The 20,274-nt window shown below is 49.5% G+C and overlaps 3 protein-coding genes across 4 annotated transcripts; 1 reads left to right on the top strand and 2 right to left on the bottom strand.

Annotated features, from left to right (window-relative positions):
* Positions 1–1,034: 1,034 nt before the first annotated feature.
* Positions 1,035–6,079, bottom strand: LOC134036856 (uncharacterized). Of its 2 annotated transcripts, none has more exons than XM_062481983.1 (7): positions 5,877–6,079; positions 3,080–3,224; positions 2,567–2,662; positions 2,297–2,441; positions 1,925–2,070; positions 1,623–1,762; positions 1,035–1,455 (listed from the first exon to the last, which is right to left on the bottom strand). In XM_062481983.1, the coding sequence occupies exons 1-7, from the start codon at positions 5,974–5,976 to the stop codon at positions 1,289–1,291; spliced, it is 939 nt and encodes a 312-aa protein (XP_062337967.1). In that variant the 5' UTR covers positions 5,977–6,079; the 3' UTR covers positions 1,035–1,288. The 2 variants fall into 2 exon arrangements, with proteins under 2 accessions (XP_062337967.1, XP_062337968.1); XM_062481984.1 differs by lacking the exon at positions 5,877–6,079 and adding an exon at positions 4,380–4,669.
* A 1,819-nt stretch (positions 6,080–7,898) lies between these two features.
* LOC134036611 (putative ferric-chelate reductase 1) lies at positions 7,899–14,101 on the top strand. The gene is given in 13 exon segments (XM_062481610.1): positions 7,899–8,103; positions 9,770–9,909; positions 10,001–10,095; positions 10,238–10,366; positions 10,559–10,763; positions 10,959–11,057; positions 11,258–11,405; positions 12,304–12,411; positions 12,549–12,664; positions 12,838–12,924; positions 13,210–13,307; positions 13,708–13,766; positions 13,950–14,101. Coding segments are annotated over 13 exon segments (1,641 nt in total).
* A 1,771-nt stretch (positions 14,102–15,872) lies between these two features.
* si:ch211-153l6.6 (uncharacterized) lies at positions 15,873–20,097 on the bottom strand. The gene is made up of 3 exons (XM_062482019.1): positions 18,495–20,097; positions 18,284–18,369; positions 15,873–17,761 (listed from the first exon to the last, which is right to left on the bottom strand). The coding sequence occupies exons 1-3, from the start codon at positions 19,858–19,860 to the stop codon at positions 17,627–17,629; spliced, it is 1,587 nt and encodes a 528-aa protein (XP_062338003.1). The 5' UTR covers positions 19,861–20,097; the 3' UTR covers positions 15,873–17,626.
* Positions 20,098–20,274: the final 177 nt, after the last annotated feature.

Here is a 20,274-nt window from a genome sequence, read left to right as displayed (position 1 = left end):
GGGTAACCTGGAATGACGCAGGTCACTTGTACATCGCCCATATCTATCCATGCAGTCTGTGATCCTACGAAAAGGTGAATTTGTAACGCGGCTTGCCTACAGACATTACGAGTCACGTAACAGCGCGGCACTGCAGCACATCAGCCAGCTGCATGTCCACAGTGAAACCATGTAGTCATGTTACCAGAAGGAACGTGCTGTCACGGTCTGGTGGCGGTTAGACAAGACTGTCAAGCAGGCCGCAGTCCAATCCATGCTTCTTGTCCAGAACTACAAAATGCCAAAATATCATAACTTCAGGCTCAGCATGAGTCTCTTTTAAACTGCAGCTTCAGTCATTTCGTCATGTAATCGTCATTAATTTGCACCTGACAGATCAGCATGTTTGGAAACGCTGATTCAGTGGAACGCACGCAGACCCAATGGGCAGAAAACATGCAGCATTAAAACGATCGCATTGAATTGGTTACTATGAATTCGTTTTTTCATAAATTAAATTTACAGATTTCTTTATATTTTACTTTTGTATAGGCTACTTTTTAAAACAATAATGACATCGACAGAACCACTTGATAAGGAATGGTACTCACATGATTGACTGAATATTGATGACAGAAAACTTATAGGTAATTTTTTTATATATATATCGTTAGCAATTTACAAATATATGTCTTTACATATCAGAGTAAAATTCATACAAAAGTAGCAGAATGTAAAAAGCCTGTTATTACAAAAAAGTTACAAAGTCACAGATTTCTGTGAGATATTAGTGTGCAGTAACAGACGAGTGTGTGTGTGTGTGTGTGTGAGACACAGTGACAGACAGGTGTGTGTGTGAGTCCTGAGCCACAGTAACAGTGTTATGGTCTACAAGGCTATAGCCATCATGTCACAGTGTTATAATGTTTACATTTAGTATGTACCGAGTATGCTGACCTCATGAATCATTCACATACCATTTTAGGCAGTAGGTCTTTGACAGTAGAATATTTACGGGATGATTGGTTTGGCCATGTGTGTTTGAAGCAGTAAAGCGTGATTCTGCACCATGTGACCTGTGCTGATCAGGGTGTGATTCCCTCTGTAGGCTGAGTGCTCAGGCACCTCTGGTGAGGTAGAATGGAACAGGGATTAAGACTGTCTCCACAGGCAACACTGGTCTTTTCTATTCTCCTTCCCTCGTCTCCTACCCCCCTAGCTCGAGGAGGAGGAGGTAGGGGGAGAGGAGAGGAGGAGGTAGGGGGGAGAGGAGACTGGTTGAGAGTACTGACATGAGCGCATGTTCACCCTACATAAATATCTTTCTCTTCTTATTGGTCGAGGCATCAGGTGACATCATCGGCGATGTCATGTGATCCGAGGACACGCCTGAATACAGAGGCTGCTTCCTGTTTCTCCAGATCACCATGGCAACACGCACCAGGAACAGGATGCAGGTCAGAGCCAGCAGAACCGCTGGAGACGACAACACCAACATTATTTATGATTATAATCACTCACAAATACTATTCACATACACAGAGTCAATTGTACAGCTGGTTGATTCTGATTATCTGATCTGATTCTTTAGTTGACTGAATCTCTGTAGTGTGTGTTGCGTTTCAGGGCCAGTGACTCCTCACCGGAGAAGACAGCATTGGCGGAGGGGTTGCTAGGTTGGTAGTGCTTGGACACGATTCCCCCCAGAGCGATGATGACCACGGGGTAGATGGTCAGGATGTAGCGGACGTAGCGATCCAGAACAAAGTTCTCCAGGATGAACCTAGAACACAGAGAACCCGGAGAACCCAGACCATCACTGGAACGTCCAGACAGCCAACACACACTACACACGCTACACACACTACACTTACTACACACACACCTACTAATACACACACACACCTACTAATACACCTACTCCACCTAACACCCTCTCCCTCACCAGCCCAGCACGCCCAGCAGCAGAGCACACAGGGAGACGGTTCCTGCTGTGTCCCGGGCCACGCCCTCCACGCTCAGCACCACGGACAGGTTCACCAGGGTGGCGATACACGTCCAGGTGGTGTACAGAGACACGCCATTCTGGACCTGGAGAGAGAGGAGAGGACATGCGTCAGGTTGTTAGTTAACCCTTGTGCTGCCTTCGGGTCACATGACCCAAAGGTTCATAACGAACCATCGTTGTGTTTACCCAATTTTACCCAATACAAAAACAAATAAAAATAATTTTCTTTTAACCTTTGCAATGTGGGGGGTCTGAGACAGCCCAACGGTTAAAAGAAAATGCTTCACTTTTGTGTGTGTGTGTTCCTACCAGCAGTCGCAGGCACAGCAGGTCTCTGGGGTGTGTGTGTCTGAGCCAGACTCCGTACAGATCCACAGCGTAGCAGGAGAACAGCACCATGCAGCAGTTGGTTCCTGCCATCAGAGCCAGCACCACCAGGGCAGCCCACATGAGCCTGCAACACAGGGGTCAGGGGTCAAGGGTCGCTCTGAGGTCCTACCCCAGAACAGCCAACCAGGCCACAGTAAGGGGTGAGGGGTCATGGGTCAGCAGGGGAGGGGGGTCAGGGGTCAGTCTTACTCTCTGTCCCAGATCAGCAGCCACACCATGTTGAGCACCATGTTGGAGATCCAGCAGATGTAGAACCCATAGGGCAGCACAGCCTGGCTCCAATACCTGCACACACAGGACAGGGTCACATACACAGACTGACAGACAGACAGACACACAGGACAGGGTCACATACACAGACTGACAGACAGACAGACAGACACACAGGACAGGGTCACATACACAGACAGACAGACACACAGGACAGGGTCACATACACAGACAGACAGACAAACAGACAGACACACAGGACAGGGTCACATACACAGACAGACAGACAAACAGACAGACACACAGGACAGGGTCACATACACAGACAGACAGACAGACAGACAAACAGACAGACACACAGGACAGGGTCACATACACAGACAGACAGACACACAGAACAGGGTCACATGATGTGTATGTGTGTGTGAGTGCAGGTGTACAGATGTTCAGGCAGAGGTAGGAGGCCATGTGTGTCCAGGTGAGCAGGCCTACCCTCTGAAGAGGCTGGAGGCCAGGTAGAGCACCATGGCAGTCAGCCAGCCATATATGAGGCCCCAGATAGAGAAGGTCCAGCCTGCAGGAGTTACATCTGTCTCATACTGCTTAGACACGTTCCCTGTGCTGGTGTGAAACGGACCTGGAGGAGGGAGGGGGAGGAGAGGAGGAGGGGGAGGAGAGGGGAGGCGGAGGAGAGGGGAGGGGAGGGGGAGGAGAGGGAGAGGAGGAGGGGGGGAAGGGAGAGGAGAGGGAGGAGAGGAGGGACGGAGAGGAGAGGGAGAGGGGGAGGAGAGGAGGGGGAGGAGAGGGGAGGGGGAGGAGGAGGGGGAGGAGAGGAGAGGGAGAGGGGGAGGAGAGGAGGGGGAGGAAGAGGAGGAGGAGAGGGGAGGGGGAGGAGGAGGAGGGGGAGGAGAGGGAGAGGAGGAGGGGGAGGAGAGGAGGGGGAGGAGAGGGGAGGAGGGGGAGGAGAGGGGAGGGGGAGGAGGAGGGGGAGGAGAGGGGAGGGGGAGGAGGGGGAGGAGGGGAGGGAGAGGAGGAGGGGGAGGGGGAGGAGAGGGGAGGAGAGGGGAGGGAGAGGAGGAGGGGGAGAAGAGGAGGGGGAGGAGAGGGTAGGGAGAGGAGGAGGAGAGGAGGGGGAGGAGAGGGGAGGGGAGGGAGAGGAGGAGGGGGAGGAGAAGGGAGGGAGAGGAGGAGGGGGAGGAGAGGGAGGAGAGGGAGGAGAGGAGGGGGAGAAGAGGGGGAGGAGAGGGGAGGGAGAGGAGAGGGAGGAGAGGAGGGGGAGGAGAGGGAGAGGAGGAGGGGGAGGAGAGGGAGGGGGAGGAGAGGGGAGGGAGAGGAGGAGGGGGAGGAGAGGGAGGAGAGGGAGAGGAGGAGGGGGAGGGACGGAGAGGAGGGGGGAGGGCGGGAGGGAGGGAGAGGAGATGGGGGGGACAGAGAAGGAGAGAAGCGAAGAGAGTGAGGAAGAGGGGTGATGGAGAGGTGAAGGAAGGACAGGAGAGGTAGGGGTGAGGGGAGGAGATGAAAGAAGAGAATATGGTATTCTTCTTAAACACGAATGGAAGTACAGTACTGTAGTCCAGTATAACGTAGCCTACTGTTAGGTGAGACTGATGAGACGTCATCACTGTGTAATGAGCAGCTCAATATTTACGCAACGGCTTCTTAATCAGTATTTCAATGCTGTGACAGTTCTACTCACAAGTCCAAGGCAAGCGCTGCCCAAGTCAACAATAACGTTTTGAAACCTACAGGTGCGCTCGTTATCACACACACCATCACAAACAGAGGTACTCACCCGTCCCCGCTCCAGCCAGAGCGTTAACGACTATAACTGCGATATAAACAACCGCCGACAAGACGATCAGGATGACCCGGGGGAGACTATAACCTTCCATTTTATCCTGCAAAATTCTTAGGTTAGCCCGTCACGAACTAACGTATCTTACTAGTAACGCAACTACTGAAAACAGAAGTGTACGAAAGAGCATATATAGCCTACACAAGCTGATCCTCCCACAGGCATGGTCTGCAGGGCACACCTTCTAGCTGGGCTGAGGACCAGTCATCTATAGACTATTAGGCACTTTTTAGGTTTGGCTACTTCTTTCTTTACTATTTCATGCATTTTAGTGTTTAGAGTAGAGAGGAGGGGATGGGAGAGATGATTATTTCTCATGTACTTTAGTGTTCGATAACGTCAGAAACGTATCAACGACACCACATTTATCTGAAAAACTAAACAATGACCGTGCGCAAATGACTTATGAAACCGGAGAATAAGGGGGGTTGGGAGGGGGGGTGATTGTTGTCAGGGAGTGACGTAAAGATGACACAGCGTGGTCACATAACCCGCATGCCTTGCCTTTACATAAGTGACAGTTTTTAAAGACCAAGGAGCTTGTCAGTTATCTGAATGGATTCTGCGGTGATTAAACTATGTCCACACCCAGAGTTAACTACCGGAGATGGCGAGAGGCCTTTGTATGGAAAATGATCTTCGGAGTTGAAACTAGACTTGTAGAGTAAAGAATATATTGTGCTTATTAAAGTTATGCATTGTGCTTATTAAAGTTCTGTCTTATGAAGTGTGCTGAGGCTTAAACATTGTAAACATTGTGTCTCACACAGGGTGTGAAAAAGGCTGTATATTGTGTCTCTATCGCTTCATTTTCAGAAACAACCTTGAAACCAGGTTAAGTGTCCTCAAAAGGGTTAAAGTCCCTGAGGTTAAGTGTCCTCAAAAAGGTTACAATCCCTGAGGTTAAGTGTCCTCAAAAGGGTTACAGTCCCTGAGGTTAAGTGTCCTCAAAAAGGTTACAGTCCCTGAGGTTAAGTGTCCTCAAAAAAGGTTACAGTCCCTGAGGTTACTATGGCAACTTATGCTTCGAAACTAGCCTGGTCCGGGCCAGGCTAACTGTCAGGCTTAGACCGTGTTGTTGCTTAACCAGAAGTTCCTGTAACTATACAAACCTACCCTACTTTAAACTTATGACTATGTTACATAGTATGTAGTATCCTGGAGTAACCACTAGGTGTCGTTCGTGTAGCTATGTACAACAGTTGTGTTCTTCCTGAAAAGTAAGTCATCATGAGTAGCCTATCTAAGTACCCTTTCTCAATTTAACTTTGCACCTGTTACGGCTCAAATCAAAAACTCAAATCAAAACTTAAAAGAAAATGATCATGAAGAAGTGTCCTAATGCTGGCGCATCAGCCAGCTGGCTTGCTTATGTAGGCTAACGTTAACGTGTTAACCTACTCTGCTTGTTGCGTCACTCAAAACAGTACTCACCTTTGCCCGCTCCCGCAAGACCGTTAACGACCATAGCAGCAATATACACGAGCGCCGACAAGACAATCAGGATCATACGGGAAAGACTATAGTCTTCCATTTTAAACAATTTTCCGAGGGTCTTCTCTGTCAAGAAAGGATATGTAACACTTGAACATCCAGCCTGGCCGCAAAATGAAATGAAACCAAAAGACAGTCAGACGTAAACACCAGCTTCTTCCTGTTTGTGTATCTTCATTGGTTATTTTTATTGATATATTAGCGCCACCTACTGGGCGGGAGGAAGTTGGATAAACACAGGGAGTAGGCACAATTGTAGGCTATTATGATGTGTTAAAAATGTGACCGGTGATTGTCGAACTGCGGTCCGTGAATCTGCAATATAAGGTTTGTATAAGGTTTTGTTGTGATGGTGATGTCACACATCTTGCGAGCAGGTAGGTGTGTGTCCTATGAACCCTGGGGCTGTACTCATGCAAGCCCCGCCCACCTGTGTTAACAAGCCCCGCCCACCTGTGTTAACAAGCCCTGCACACCTGTGTTAATAAGCCCCGCCCCTGTTCCCCAGCACTCAAGCAGAGGTGATAAAGGTGTGTGTTCCCTGGACATCCAAATAGACACTCACACACAGGTGGGACACACAGAGAACACACCGGTGTAGGTAGACCACATACACACACACCACATACAGATAGAACACATACACAGGTAGACCACCCTGCACACACACACACACAATAGACTACACACACTACACAACATACATACAGAGACCTTATACACACACAGGTAGAGACACAACACACAGTAGAACACACACAGGTACACACACAATAGACCACACACACACAGGTGAACTACACACAGCTCTGATTGTAGATCTGCAGTGACAGGAACTATCCCTGCTCCAGCCCTCCACATCTGCAGGAGGAGCTAGAACACAAGGGTGAGTAGACCTCTGGCTCCTCATACTGACCTCTGGCTCCTCATACTGACTCCTGGGTCCTCATTCTGCTCCTCGCTTGAAACCACATGTGATGTAACCTACTATCTGACTAACTAACACTCATTTAGTAGATACTTTCATCAAAAGCAATGAAGGGATCTGAACCTGCAACCTCTGATTTGGAGTCAAAAGCTCTAGCTATCCACTATCCCCTTAAAGCTATGGATGTTTTTATGTAATGCACATTGTAAACCTATGTGCTGTATAGAACATTTTGTACCAACAGAAGAAGCTTCTGAAGAATAGGTTCCATTCAGAACCCTCCAGCTCAGAAAGAATCATTTAGGGTTCTGGACCATAGACATATATATATATATATATATGTTCTGGACTGCACCCTCCATGTCATGAGAAGGGTTCTGTTTGGAACCTTGAGGTTGGAGTTGTGGAACACGGGTCAGTGTGTGATCTCCTGACAGGAGATCCTTCTCTGGAGTGAAGTGATTCCTCTGTTGGGTAACCTGAGAGTGCCGTGTTCAGAGGTCACCCTAGGCCTTGGCAGTTTGGGTGGGGGTTAGATAAGGGAGGGGGTTTCTTTAAGCAAGTATCTGTTCAGAGGGGCGTAGTTGAGACCTGAGTCTGATCACTGGACCCCTGCCTACAGGCTCAGTCAAAACAACAAAAATATCAACTGTTAAATACAGACCTTTCCTTGACACTGACCACCAGAATATAGCTCCTGGGTTTACTGCAGTAATATCTCAATATCTGCTTGATAATAAGTAATGGTTAGGGTTAGGGTTATAACTGATAACTTCTTATCAGTTATTTATATTTATGGTTCCGGTACTCAGGCTTACCCTGCTGGTGGAGGACACTTCACACAGTTTCCTTCCAAAAGATAGATTTGTCATTCGTGGCATTTTTTCCTGACGCTTATCTAATGTAGCCTTGGTCAAAACGCTGTTCACCCAACCTTAAACCCAACCCCAATGCTACCAACCCTAACCTCAGTGTTAACCCTGCCAACCCTAACCTCAGTGTTAACCCTGCCAACCCAATCCCAGGTGGACCAGATGTTCGTCCCCCAGAAGGCGGCAGGCGTGTGGGTGTGTGTTCTACTGCAGCTCCTGGCTCTAGCTCAGGCCTACTCCTCTGGCCAGGTTACTGAGGTCTGTGGCAGCATGGTGCCCCAACATGGTGGCTCTGCCAACACCACCCACAGCCCATACAGCCTGGTGCTCAACAGCACCATCTTCAGGCCTGGAGGACACATCGCAGGTAGGACAGACCGACGTAGGGAAGAAGGGATGGGTGGGGAAGGGTGGAGGATGCTGGTGGAAGGTGTCTTCTTATTGGGTGTGCTTTGCCTTCGGCAAGGGCACAACCTTTGTTCTCTCACATATATATTTATTTATTATTATTTATTTTCGCCCCCCTAAGGATCAGTCAATATTTGGACTACATACACAACGGCGGTGTCAAAAGGTTCGTCTTGGTAGCGATTGAGTTGCTTGTATTGGGATTTACGTTCCGTTGCATGGTTTAAGTGGAAATTAAGTTTTTGTGGCGAAAAGTGAAGCTAACGGTGGCTAACTTGCTAGCCACAGTCAATGACGCTACTTACGTCACCAACGTCACGAAAACTCGCGTGACTACCTCTAGCAGAACATTAGTTTAGCAGCTCGTTAACTTCTGGGAGATAGCTAAGCTAACTGCTTTACTGCAAGGCAGCTGCAGAAACGCCACAAGCAAAGAGGCCAGGGTGATAACTATTTACTAATTTTACTTTGTGATATGACACACAATTGTGACGTGTAATGTACAATATAAGCTGATTTTATTAAGGAAGTACATCCACTTTCGGAAACAGTATGTCACTGAAGTATTAGCATCATGACATTAGCCTCTGTTGCCCGGGCAACACATACTACAGTGGTCTATGATGCATCTGTTTTCAATCGTTAAAATAAACATTCCTCATAAATACATTTTCGCTGTAGCCTACGCGAGACACTACAAAAACATCTAGCTTACACAACTGTAGGAAGTCAAACGGCGACAGAACATGTTCGGCACTCCCCTTACTTAAATCAAAAGTCTATAACTACTAACCTTAACTTCATTGCCACAGCCTAAACTTTGTCAATCTGTTCATGAAAATAATTAATTTCAGGCTAAACCGTACAACGGAACGTTAAATCAAATTGAACCAACGCAATCGCTACCAAGACGAACACAGCAGTAGTCTACTGTACTGTACAATTTACCGAGGCAGCTTCTCCACACGGCTATATCGCACTTGGCGTTGTTACTGACAATGATCGCTACCAGTGAGCTTTTTATGAAAGCGATTTTCCACTAAATAAATGTCAATCTTATTTACGTTTTTGGGGGCATATTTTCAGTTAGCAGATGGTACTGTTTGAATCGCGATTCCATCTTCTACTGCCGGTAACGTCGTAGAATAATCTTCAAAGGGGGTTCTTTATTCATGAATGAATGCAATATGAGTAGGCTAAATGCCTTAAAATATCACGAGAAGGGAAAAACTTAAAAGGACGTTTAAGTCATAGAGATTAGGTCAATTTTTACACAGGTCTGCCAAATTTATTCGTTTTGATTCAACGATGAGGCTGCCTCTTGCAGGGGAAATGAGAAGACATCTATTTCATTCTACACTTCACTCGTATTTTCAGTTGCAAATGAGCAGCACATTTTTTTTTTTAAATCTATGTAATCTTTATAAATAATAAGTATGCATTTTTATATAAAATATACAGAGAAATATCAGTTGTAAAAATGTCATCCAAAAACGGACCCCTGTGCAACCGACGCAAGCAAGCACACCCTACAATTTCCCCAGAAATTGTACCCTCTCTAGTTTCTTTGTTGTCTTTCTCTCTCTCTATCTGATCATCTCTATCTCTCTCACACACATACACAGTCACCCTCTCAGGGACATCAGACTTTGAGGGTTTCCTGCTCCAGGCTCGGGATGCAGCCAATCAGAACGCAGGTGCTGTGGGCTCGTTCACACTGACAAATCCCAAGCTCTCCCAGCTGCTGACCTGTGACCACATCCAGGTAGGCTGCCTCCTGGGGTCTAACGTTCTAATGTTCTAACGTTCTAAGGTTTGAATGTTCTGAGGTTCCATCGCTCTGTCGGGTTCCCCAGGGATCTGCGGTCAGCCACACCAGTGATGCCCTGAAGAGAGAGGTCCAGGTGGTGTGGAACGCCCCCCTCAACGCCCCAGACATCATCCAGTTCCTGTGAGGGCTTGGATTCACTGACATCATCATCATCATCAGATAGATCAAACTGCACAAGGAATGCTCATGTGTGTGTGCAACTGTGTGTGTGTATTTGTGCCTGAATGTCTGTGTGTGTATCTGTATGTGTGTGTGTGTTCAGAGTGACGGTGGTAGCTAAGTACAGGGCCTACTGGGTGATGCTCCCTGGTCCAATCATCTCCCAGAGTAGTGTGACGCCCCTCCCCTCTCGCCCCACCCCCACCGCCAGCAGACCACCCCCCACCACCCCCTCGGTTCTGCCCGGCCTGGTAAGCCTTTTCTGGGTCAGGTGTGTCTCAGGGGCCCCTGGAACCCTGGCAGGGATGTGGGGATAGATCGGAGAATGGATGAATACTCTGATGTGCTGATTAACATGATGATGCATGGTTAGGATGATATCCATCCCTCTCTCTGCCTTTTTCTCTCTATCTTTTTCTCTCCATCTCTCTCCTCCCACTCGCTAGTTCAGCTCAGAGGGGTGTGGCCAGTCTAAGTCCTGTCTGCAGGACCCTGCTGGCTGCGACCCGGAAGTGGATCCTCAGTGCTACTTCCTGTCCTGGAGCCCGCGGGGTCAGGGGGTGGAGTTTGAGCTCAGCGGCCCGGCGGAGGGATACGTGACCTTTGCCCTCTCGCGGGACACCTGGATGGTGAGGAACTAGACCCGATTGACGATGATGAGGATGATGATAAATATGGTGATAATGATGAGGATAAATTTGGAGATGATGATGATAATAGCAAGATCAAGATGATTATGATGATTCGATTTTGATGAAACACAAAAGCCTCCTAGTTCCAGGAAGTCAACAGGAAGTGATCCGGAGCTCTGTCTGCGTTGCTAGGGAGATGACGACGTGTACCTGTGTGTGAGGGACGGGGGCGTGGTCTACGTCAACGCTGCATTCGTCACAGGAAGGACCTCGCCCGTCGATTCTTCAGAGGTGAGGCAACCCTCAGACCACACCCCCTCAGACCACACTCCCTCAGACCCCGCCCCCTCAGACCCCGCCCCCTCAGACCCCGCTCCCTCAGATCCCACCCCCTCAGACCCCGCTCCCTCAACCCCCCCTCCCCTGACATGCAGCACCCTGATTGGCTCCCCTGACATACAGAACCCTGATTGGCTCCCCTCTCCTTCCAGAATGTTCTGACTGGCGTGGCGTGGCGGGCAGTGGATGGGGTTCTCCAGTGTCGGTTCCGTCGGCCCGTGCAGGTTCCCCAGGACCCGGAGCGTTTCAGCCTGGACCAACAGCACTACGTGTTCCTTGCTCACGGAGAGGCAGAGGATGGTGAGCTGGGGTAGCACACTACATCTAGGATACTACATCTAGGACACTACATCTAATACACTACATGTAGTACAATACATCTAGAACACTACATCTAGTACAATACTCCTCTCCTTTGCTCTCCAGAAGTGCTGCTCTGCACATTCTCTACTTTACTATGTCCGTCTGAGGACAGTTATCACTCACAACGTCTCTGGATGTTATCAAACAATTAGTGTGTAACTTCAGATCCTGTTCCCCTGCTACCTGGAGAACACCCAAGAAAGGTTCCTTTCCCCTCCTCTCCCCTCCCTTTCTCTCCCCTCTCCTCCCCTCCCCTCCCCTCCCCTCCTCTCCCCTCCCTTTCTCTCCCCTCCCCTCCTCTCCCCTCCTCTCCTCTCTTCTCCTCTCCTCTCCCCTCTCCTCTCCTCCCCTCCCCTCCCCTCCCCTCCCCTCCCCTCCTCTTCCCAAAACAGTTTCGAAAGGTAGAAAAAACATGTTGATGTTGAACAGGGCAAAGTTTCCCTTCACACCAGTGTCTTATCTCTTTGGCCAACGACTTCACTTCCTGTGATGTCTCACAGGAACAGTGTAAGATTAAGGCCCGGAGGTCATCTGGGGTTGCAGATCTCATAAAGAGGGAATGAGGGAGTTTATGAGTCTATGGATTTATTTCAGGAGACGGACAGCTGTTTAGTGACCTTTTGTTCGTTTATCAGACATTTTTAATGATCCTGGAAACTTCAGCATGTCAGGGTCAGGATAAAGGTGTTAGGACAACATGCAGTATATGTATGCAGTAATGGAACAGATCCTAGTCACAGGGTACATTTATCATATTATAAACTGCCTGTCTGTGTGTGTGTCTGTCTGCTGTTTTAATGTGTGTGTGTGTGAATGTGCGTGTGTGTGCAGGCAGGGTTGCGTAGACACACTCGCCAGCCTCTCATCTCCCAGAAGGTCTCCATGACTGGGCTCCCTCAGGTCCTCTCTGGCTCCCGCTCTCCAACCATCATGAAGTCCCACGGTAGGACGCTTCCCTGTGTGTGTGTGTGTGTGTGTGTGGACTGTAGGTGTGTGTGTGTAGACTGTCGGTGTGTGTGTACAGTGTATGAGTGTGCACTGTCTGTGTGTGTTTATGTCACGTTGACCCCGTCCCTGCAGGGGTACTGATGCTGCTTGCCTGGATGCTGGCTGGCAGCACGGGCACCTTCCTGGCCAGCTACTACCGAGAGGCCTGGCCTGGCCACACCCTGCTGGGCCAGCGGCCCTGGTTCCAGGTACCACACACCCCGTCCCGCACTGATGATGTCACCACACACATCTAGGTTGAGGCGATGATGACATCACAGCGTGGACGTTCTTATTACTGGAGACACACCCTGAACAGGAAGTGTTCAGCTGCTGTTCTGGAACCTTCCTTCCTCAGTGTGTGTGTGTGTGTGTGTTCCAGCTTCATCGAGGGTTGATGGTGTTGACTGTGCTGTTGACGTCTGCAGCCTTCACTCTCCCCTTCATATACAGAGGAGGGTGGAGCAAGGTAGGTTGCACACGCACCTTCCTACACACACGCTCACTCACACACACACACACACGTTTACACAATCACACACAGATAAAACACACAGTTACTGTAGTATCTCTGACTGTACATAAGAGGGCGCTCTATCATTTTTTGTAAATTATTTGGATGTGTCTGTGTGGATCTGTGTCTGTGTGTGTGCGTTTGTGTCTGTACGTGTGTGTGTTTCTCTGTGTGTGTCTGTACGTGTGTGTGTGCGTGTCTGTACATGTGTGTGTGTCTGTGTGTGTGTGTCCTCTCCAGAGAGCCGGGATCCACCCCTACTTAGGCTGCTGTGTCATGGCCCTGACGATCCTCCAGCCAATCATGGCTGCTCTCAGACCATCACCTGACTCCACCAGGTAGACCATCATCATCATCATCATCATCATCATCATCATCATCAGATAGTCTTCTCCAGTAGTCTGGTGTTTCACACCGTCTCTCTTCTGTGTCCTCCTCTCTCTCTCCTTTCCTCTCCTCCTTCTCTCTCCTTTTCTTCCTCTTCTTAATTACGTTCTTCCCCTCCTCATGTCTCCTTCCTTCCTAACGGTTGTCCTGTCCTCCTCTCTTCCTGTCCTGTCCTCCTCTCTTCCTGTCCTGTCCTCCTCTCTTCCTGTCCTGTCCTCCTCTCTTCCTGTCCTGTGCACGGTTGTGTGTTCCAGCCGTGGGGATGCAGTATTCTGTTTGTGAATGGAGAGCTTCTATACTTAGCCTGTGTCCTAATGAGATTAGCTCTGATCCCAGCTGTTTTATATGCAGGAGGTGGGCGTTCAACTGGCTGCACTGGGGGGCGGGCTCTGTGGCTGAGATCATGGCTGGTTGGTCCACGTCCTCACTTTCATCATAATATTCGTAAAAAGCTCTGTTTCTATTGGTCTCTTGTGATGGCTGTCAGGAAGTATTTCTGAACTGAACTAGAAACTGTGGAGTATAGGGTTCTAACACTTGAACACTTCCTCCCTGAACGACTGACGTCATATCCTCTTCCTCTGGCCTTGCAGTGGCGGCCATGTTTTTCGGGGTGGGTCAGCAGTCTTTGCTCCTCCCCCTGCCTTGGGCTACGGGCGTGCTGATTGGCTATCTGATGTGGGTGTTCATCCTTAGGCTCCTCCTCACTCTCCACAAACGAGGCTGCATCAAAACATGTATGTAACATGTAACATGTATGTAACATGTGTGACACATGTGTGACATGTATGTAACATGCATGTAATGTGTGTGTGATACGCATGTAACATGTTTTGTAAAATGTGTGTGTGATGTCTGTACTGCAGACAGTCCTCACACCACAGGACGATGAGTCTCTTTATCTCAGAGAACTGGAACTGAGAGGCAAACTATGCTGCTGTTGTTGATTTGATGTGGTCATCTATTTTGTTGTTGATTTGATGTGGTCATCTAATTTCCACAGCATCTGATGAACAGCACAGGATTCTGTCTAACCAATGGAAGACCGGTTGCTGGGTAAGACATAAAACCCAGCATATTTACATGAAACAAATATTTTTGGGCTGGTCTGGTCTGACCTGGCCTAGTTTGGTTTGATCACTCTCTCCCCCTTTCAATCTCTTTCTCTCTCCTTGTCAGAATTCCTATTTCAAGATGGCTGCCCTGGCCACCCTGGTGCTGGGCAACGCTGGCTTCCTGGTGGCTCTGCTCTCCTGCATCGCCGCCCTCTGAGGAAACCCACAGGGGGAGTTCCACAGACAGGATCAACACCTACATCATCAACACTAGATTAGATCAGCCTCGCTCAACAAAGTCAGACTCTTCACCATCAGTGTATGAAACCAGAGGTTAAATCATTATTAGAATCAGACACATCCTCTTAAGCTGGAAGGGAATTATCCTTCTCCTTTTTCTCTCTGTCTATTTCTTCCTGTCTCTCTCTCCCACCTCTCCTTCTCTCTCTTCCTCCCTCCCTCCCTCCCCCGCTCTCTCTGTCTGCCTCTGCAGTTTGCAGCTAAACCAGTTCTGTTAAATACAGATGCTGAACTTGAGCCATGCCACAAGGAGATTACTGGGGTATTATTTTAATCACAGGACTTCACAGGACAGCCCCAGAGAGGAGGTGACTCTCATCTCCTCCTCTCCTCCACTATAAGCATCTTCATCTTAGAAGGAATCCACCATTTACGCTATTTAATATTGAAGCTCTGGATTTATAATTAAATTATGATGGATAATTAAAACTGCTCTCTGCATTGAACCAACCTGCATCTCTGAGGAACGATGTCTCCTTATAGTGAATTCACACTAATAATATAGTGAAGGTATAGTTATCAGATATACAGTATATAGTTATAATATGTATAGTGAATCTACGTCTTCTTCTGGAAGAAAAAGGGGACATGGAGAACACTACACTCTGAAAACAGAATGGTACCTTGTAGATCCGTCTGCAGGAACAGGAGGTTCTCTTTCCAGAACCCCCACGGTTCTCTTTCCAGAACCCCCACGGTTCTCTTTCCAGAACCCCCACGGTTCCTCCATGTCAGAATGGAACTAACTGGGATTCTGAACAGCATCATAATGCACTGAAGAGGATTCTATCAGGCACCTAGAGATTCTCTATATAGAATCTGTTTCAGAGGGTTCTAGATTGTTCCGTGTGATTCTATATGACACGCTCTTGTTGTTAGCGTGTGAACATTAGCATGCATAGGGGTTACACAGCTCTCCCATCAAATCTGTGTCCATTAGGATTCGGACACATCAGAGTGTTACGTAAGAGACTGGGACAGCAGCCTCTCCTGCAGCATCCAAAACATGACCTCCATGTCAATAATCCTATCAACTAAGCACACACACTCACATACTTTGTCTCTCTCTCTCTTTCCATCACACTTTGTCCTCTATTTCTCTCATTCCATATCGAGCACGCACACACACTTTGTTGCGCAATGGAATGGGAAAAAAAGTCCTTTCAATATTGTCAACTTTAATTCATTTCGCAAAAGTATTCTTCCACTGCAAACGATGAAAACTACAAACGAAAAATAGAATCGTCATGAAACAACTGAACACCAAAACAAACTGAAAATCGTAAACGTAATAATACTGTAAAACAATAATAATAATATTAATACATAGGAGCTGAACCAGACTGGCTGAAAACAGCAAACAAGCCAGCAAAGCTACAAGGATGTGGTCAATCAACCAGGCCTTCGACCCTGCGAGCCAATAGCAGATCAGGGCAGATTACACTGACCTGTGTAATGAAGTTAAAGTGAATTTGATTTGACTCTCGGTTGACACTTATAGGACTGAGCCGTTGGGTTAATTGTAATAGGTAACCTAAATCAAGAGCGCCCCAAGATAATAGCAGGGCAGTGTAAATGACAACGAGTTAAGGTGTGTTTGATTTGATCCTTGGGTGACACTTATGGGTCACATGTTCTTGGTGCACTTGATGTGGTCAATGGGGTGCATGCGTGTTGGGTACAATTTAGGAGGTACCATAAATCAAGGGCACTCCAAGTCTTGGTATTTTAAAGTATTTGGCCTGGCTGACTCTAATGCAGCTACTAAAACAATGTTGAGGATTCATTATTACTTATATAAACATGTCAAAACACACCAAAAATATAGGAATATATTTTAGTAATGTGTCATATGCCCAAATCAGGGATTTTAATAACCCTATATTAAACCAAATAATTCCTACAGTACTTTGTATTTCTGGAACCATTTGGTTATAACCTGGGATTATTTTAATCTGTTGAGTGTAACATTACCATGTCATCAAAACATCTTATTTCACTGAGATCAGCTGCGCCTTCCAACACCAGACACATTGTTTACACCACAACATCATCATGACCTTTATCACAGAGTCTATGCTTAGATTAAATACGAAAATACCATAAATATATTTTCCCCTTCATTGAATCAATACGGTACATAAAATAGGTACAAATCTTCACAAGACAGTATTGTCAGCACATTCACATCAGCAATCAGAAGTCTTTCAAAATCCAGAGAGTTATTGGGATCTGTCAGTAGTCAAGTGGTGTAAATAACGTCCTTCGTCAACCTTGTTTCACTATAAATATTGCAGTCATCAATATATTATATATTTATATGTATTCAGTACAGTAAATTCAAGTTGTATCAATAGTAAAAACGTAACATCTAGAAAAGTGCAGGAAGTATTGGCAATAAAAGAAGCTGTTGGCTAGTCCTCATTCATCCTCCAACCAGGATCTCCCAGATCCTGACCCCTATGACCCCTATGACCCCTGACCCCCATGACCCCTGACCCCAAGCACATATCAGTTTATCAATCCGAAGAACGTACTTGTGTACTTGAGAAGAATGTTCTTGATGAGAATGGTCTCGCAAGATGGAGTGCATCCTGGAGTGGTGGATCGACATCCGGGCATTTTAGGCATTCTTGGTCAGTTGCGTTCTCTGGATTGGAACAATTCTTGGCCTTGAAAGATGACGTCAAACAAGTTCACGAGAACACAAGAACGGAAAAGAACGTGGATTGATAAACAGCCTCTGAGTCAACTGGACAGGCAAAAGCAACATGGCCGACCTTTCAGATGTTACCCCGGTAATCTCCCCAGACCTAATGTGTCACAGGTGCATGTTTCAGAAGGACCAGGCCATAAGGTCATCAGCTGTTCTCGCTAGCCGGTTGTTGATTGGCCCGTCGGTCCAGAGTTGCCCCTCAGTCCTTGCTGTGATTGGCCAGCAGGCTGGCCTCCCAGCGCTGGGCCAAGGCGCTCTGTCGGCGAGAGACGGCGAAAGCAGGGGAGGAGGTGGAGGAGGTGGAGGAGGCGGAGCAGGACAGCGAGGAAGGGAACTAGGGAAGAGAAGGAATGTTCACCTGTAGAACTGCAGCCAGGGCCCAGGGTCACACGGAGGTGAAGAGGGAGACAGCGATGGAGAGATAGAGAGAGGGATGTTGTAGGACATAGAGAAACAGAGATAGGGATGTGAAGAGGGGAATAGCGGTGAAGGTATAGACGGACATGAAAACAGAAAAGGACGGATGATGAACATGTTCATTAAGAGGAGATGAAGACAGAGATGAAGACATGAACAGACACAGAGGTGTGAAGGATCATGATGAACAACAGATGGACGATAGATGAGTCAGAGGAGGACGACATATGGATGAGTGACGGATTGTGTTTCACATCCCAGATGAGTCATCCACAGAGCAGACAGAACCTCATGACGAGACTACAGGTGTTTTCATAATGCTAGTCAGAGCTGGGAGCCCTGTGAGGTGAATAGTACACGAGTGTTGTCTCTGAAGTAGCCAATCTCTGATTACAGGTTTGTTTGATTTGTGTCACAGTGCACTGCTGTGAGGACTTACCCTGTGGTCACATGACAAGGTGGAGCGGTCCATCTTGCGAACCCTGGAGGGGGAGGAGGGGGAGGACACACACCTCACCGGCACCTCTGAAACACACACACAGGGAGGAACCATCTCTAGTCACACCCTGAGGGTCTCCGGTCATTTCTAGTCATCCTCTCCTGTCATTTCCTGTCCTCCACCCCCCCCCCCCCACCCCCCCACCACTCACCCCCGCGGTCATAGCCCAGCCCCTCCAGCAGGCTGGGTGAGACCAGCACGGTGTCGTATCTCTCCCTGGTGCCCGGCAGCTGTAGCTGAGCTCGCTGCCTCCTCCAGTCCTCCTCCCGCTGCCTCACGGCCCGGATCTCCTGCTCCACCAGCGACATGCTGCTCCGCGAGCGCAGCTTGAAGAAGGGGTTAGAGCTGAACGTGCTCTCCTGCACCGTCTCCCCGCCCGCCACGCCCAGCCCCGCGGAGCTCAGGCAGAACTCCGACGCACTCCGGATGATCAGATTGGACGTCTCCAGGATGATGATGCTGGACGGGTCGATGTTCGGGGACCAATCATTGAAGTGCGGGGGGGCGTGGCTTGGGGAGAGGAGGGGGAGGCCGTGAGGGCGGGTGCGGGCGGGGAAGGGGGAGGAGTCGGGCTCCAGGATGATGACGTTGTTGGCTGACATCTCGTGGTAGACGGGGCGGGGGGAGGAGGGGGAGGGGGAGATGGAGAAGGTGGGGGTGCCGGGGCTGGGGGCGGCCCTCCTGCGGTCGTCGGGATGGGCGTGGGGGTGCAGGGTGGAGGGTCTGGGCCTGGTCTGTCCCTGGATCCTCTCCCGGCGGAAGTTCTCTTCCCTCTCCAGAGTGAGGCGGATCTCTCTCTCCACCTGGTTCTCCGGCTCCTCGTAGGGGGAGCGTCCGCTCAGCTCGTCCACGCCAGAGTCCTCCGAACATGGGCTGAACGTGGCGTGGTGCAGGCCGTCCCCTCCCAGGTCCGCTTCCCGGCGTGGGTGCTCAACGCTCCTTAAGGGCAGGAAGCTGTGACCTCCCTGGGCGACCCCTGACCCCACCCTGACCCCAGGCTGGGGGAGGACCTGACCTTTGACCTGCTCCTCCATCTGGCGCCACTGCTGCCGAGCGCTCAGGAAGTCCACGTGTTCCTCGCTGACGTTCTCGCTGACGTTCTCCTGCAGGACGCAGTAGTCCTGGGGAACCCTGCGGTCAGGGTCGGAGGTGGAGGAGGAGGCGGAGGGAGAGCGGAGGACAGGGGCTCGGCTGGAGACGTTGCCCAGGCAGCCCTCCTCGTCCTCGGGGATCAGACCCAGGCTGGGGGCCTGGGGGCTGGAGGTCTGGAGCTGGCGGGCCGGAGGGGGGCTGGACGGCTGTTCCAGGACGAGGGGCGGATCCGCGTCGCTGCCGCCATCTTGGATTCCCGCCTCCACCGCCCCTTCCTCGCCCTCTTCCTTGTTGCCGGTGCAGGCAACGGTTTTCCCTTGGTCGTCGAAGTCGCTGTCGGACGACACGACCGCAAACTGCACCTGGAGGCAGTCGCTGAGGTCGTGGTCGGGGTCGTGACCCGAGCCCGTTGAGGCGTCGGACATTACCTCGTCTCTGATTGGCTGATCCAGGATGGATGGAGGCCGTGGAACGTCAGACTGGGCGGGGCTGTCATCGGCCTCCTCAGGAAAGAGATCCTCCACCTTGTATCCGGGCCCCTCCCCTCTCTTATCCTCTCCTCTCTCCTTATCCTCCTCTTCTCTCTCCTCCTCCTCTTCCCCTCTCTCCTCCTCTCCTCTCTCCTCCTCCTCCTCTCCTCTCTCCTCCTCCTCTTCCCCTCTCTCCTCCTCTCCTCTCTCCTCCTCCTCCTCTCCTCTCTCCTCCTCCTCTTCCCCTCTCTCCTCCTCTCCTCTCTCCTCTTCCCCTCTCATATCCTCTCCTCTCTCCTCCTCCTCTTCCCCTCTCTCCTCCTCTTCTTTCTCCTCCTCTTCTCCTCTCTCCTCCTCCATGTTTGGCCC

Source organism: Osmerus eperlanus, chromosome 16 (genome assembly GCF_963692335.1).
Source record: "Osmerus eperlanus chromosome 16, fOsmEpe2.1, whole genome shotgun sequence".
Lineage (NCBI taxonomy): Eukaryota > Metazoa > Chordata > Actinopteri > Osmeriformes > Osmeridae > Osmerus > Osmerus eperlanus.
The sequence above is the reverse complement of the archived record's forward strand: the minus strand, read 5'-3'. Positions and strand labels throughout refer to the sequence as shown.

Excerpts from the sequence above, each read along its gene's own strand:
- LOC134036856 (XM_062481983.1), bottom strand. The coding sequence starts at position 5,976 with ATGGAAGACTATAGTCTTTCCCGTATGATCCTGATTGTCTTGTCGGCG. Across the intron at positions 2,071-2,296 it reads TGCTGTGCCTGCGACTGCTG|GTCCAGAATGGCGTGTCTCT; the intron begins GTAGGAACACAC and ends CTCTCTCTCCAG. Across the intron at positions 1,456-1,622 it reads CGCCAATGCTGTCTTCTCCG|CGGTTCTGCTGGCTCTGACC; the intron begins GTGAGGAGTCAC and ends TGTCGTCTCCAG.
- si:ch211-153l6.6 (XM_062482019.1), bottom strand. The coding sequence starts at position 19,860 with ATGTCCGACGCCTCAACGGGCTCGGGTCACGACCCCGACCACGACCTC. Across the intron at positions 18,370-18,494 it reads GCTGGGCTATGACCGCGGGG|AGGTGCCGGTGAGGTGTGTG; the intron begins GTGAGTGGTGGG and ends TGTGTGTTTCAG. Across the intron at positions 17,762-18,283 it reads CCTTGTCATGTGACCACAGG|TTCCCTTCCTCGCTGTCCTG; the intron begins GTAAGTCCTCAC and ends TCTCTTCCCTAG.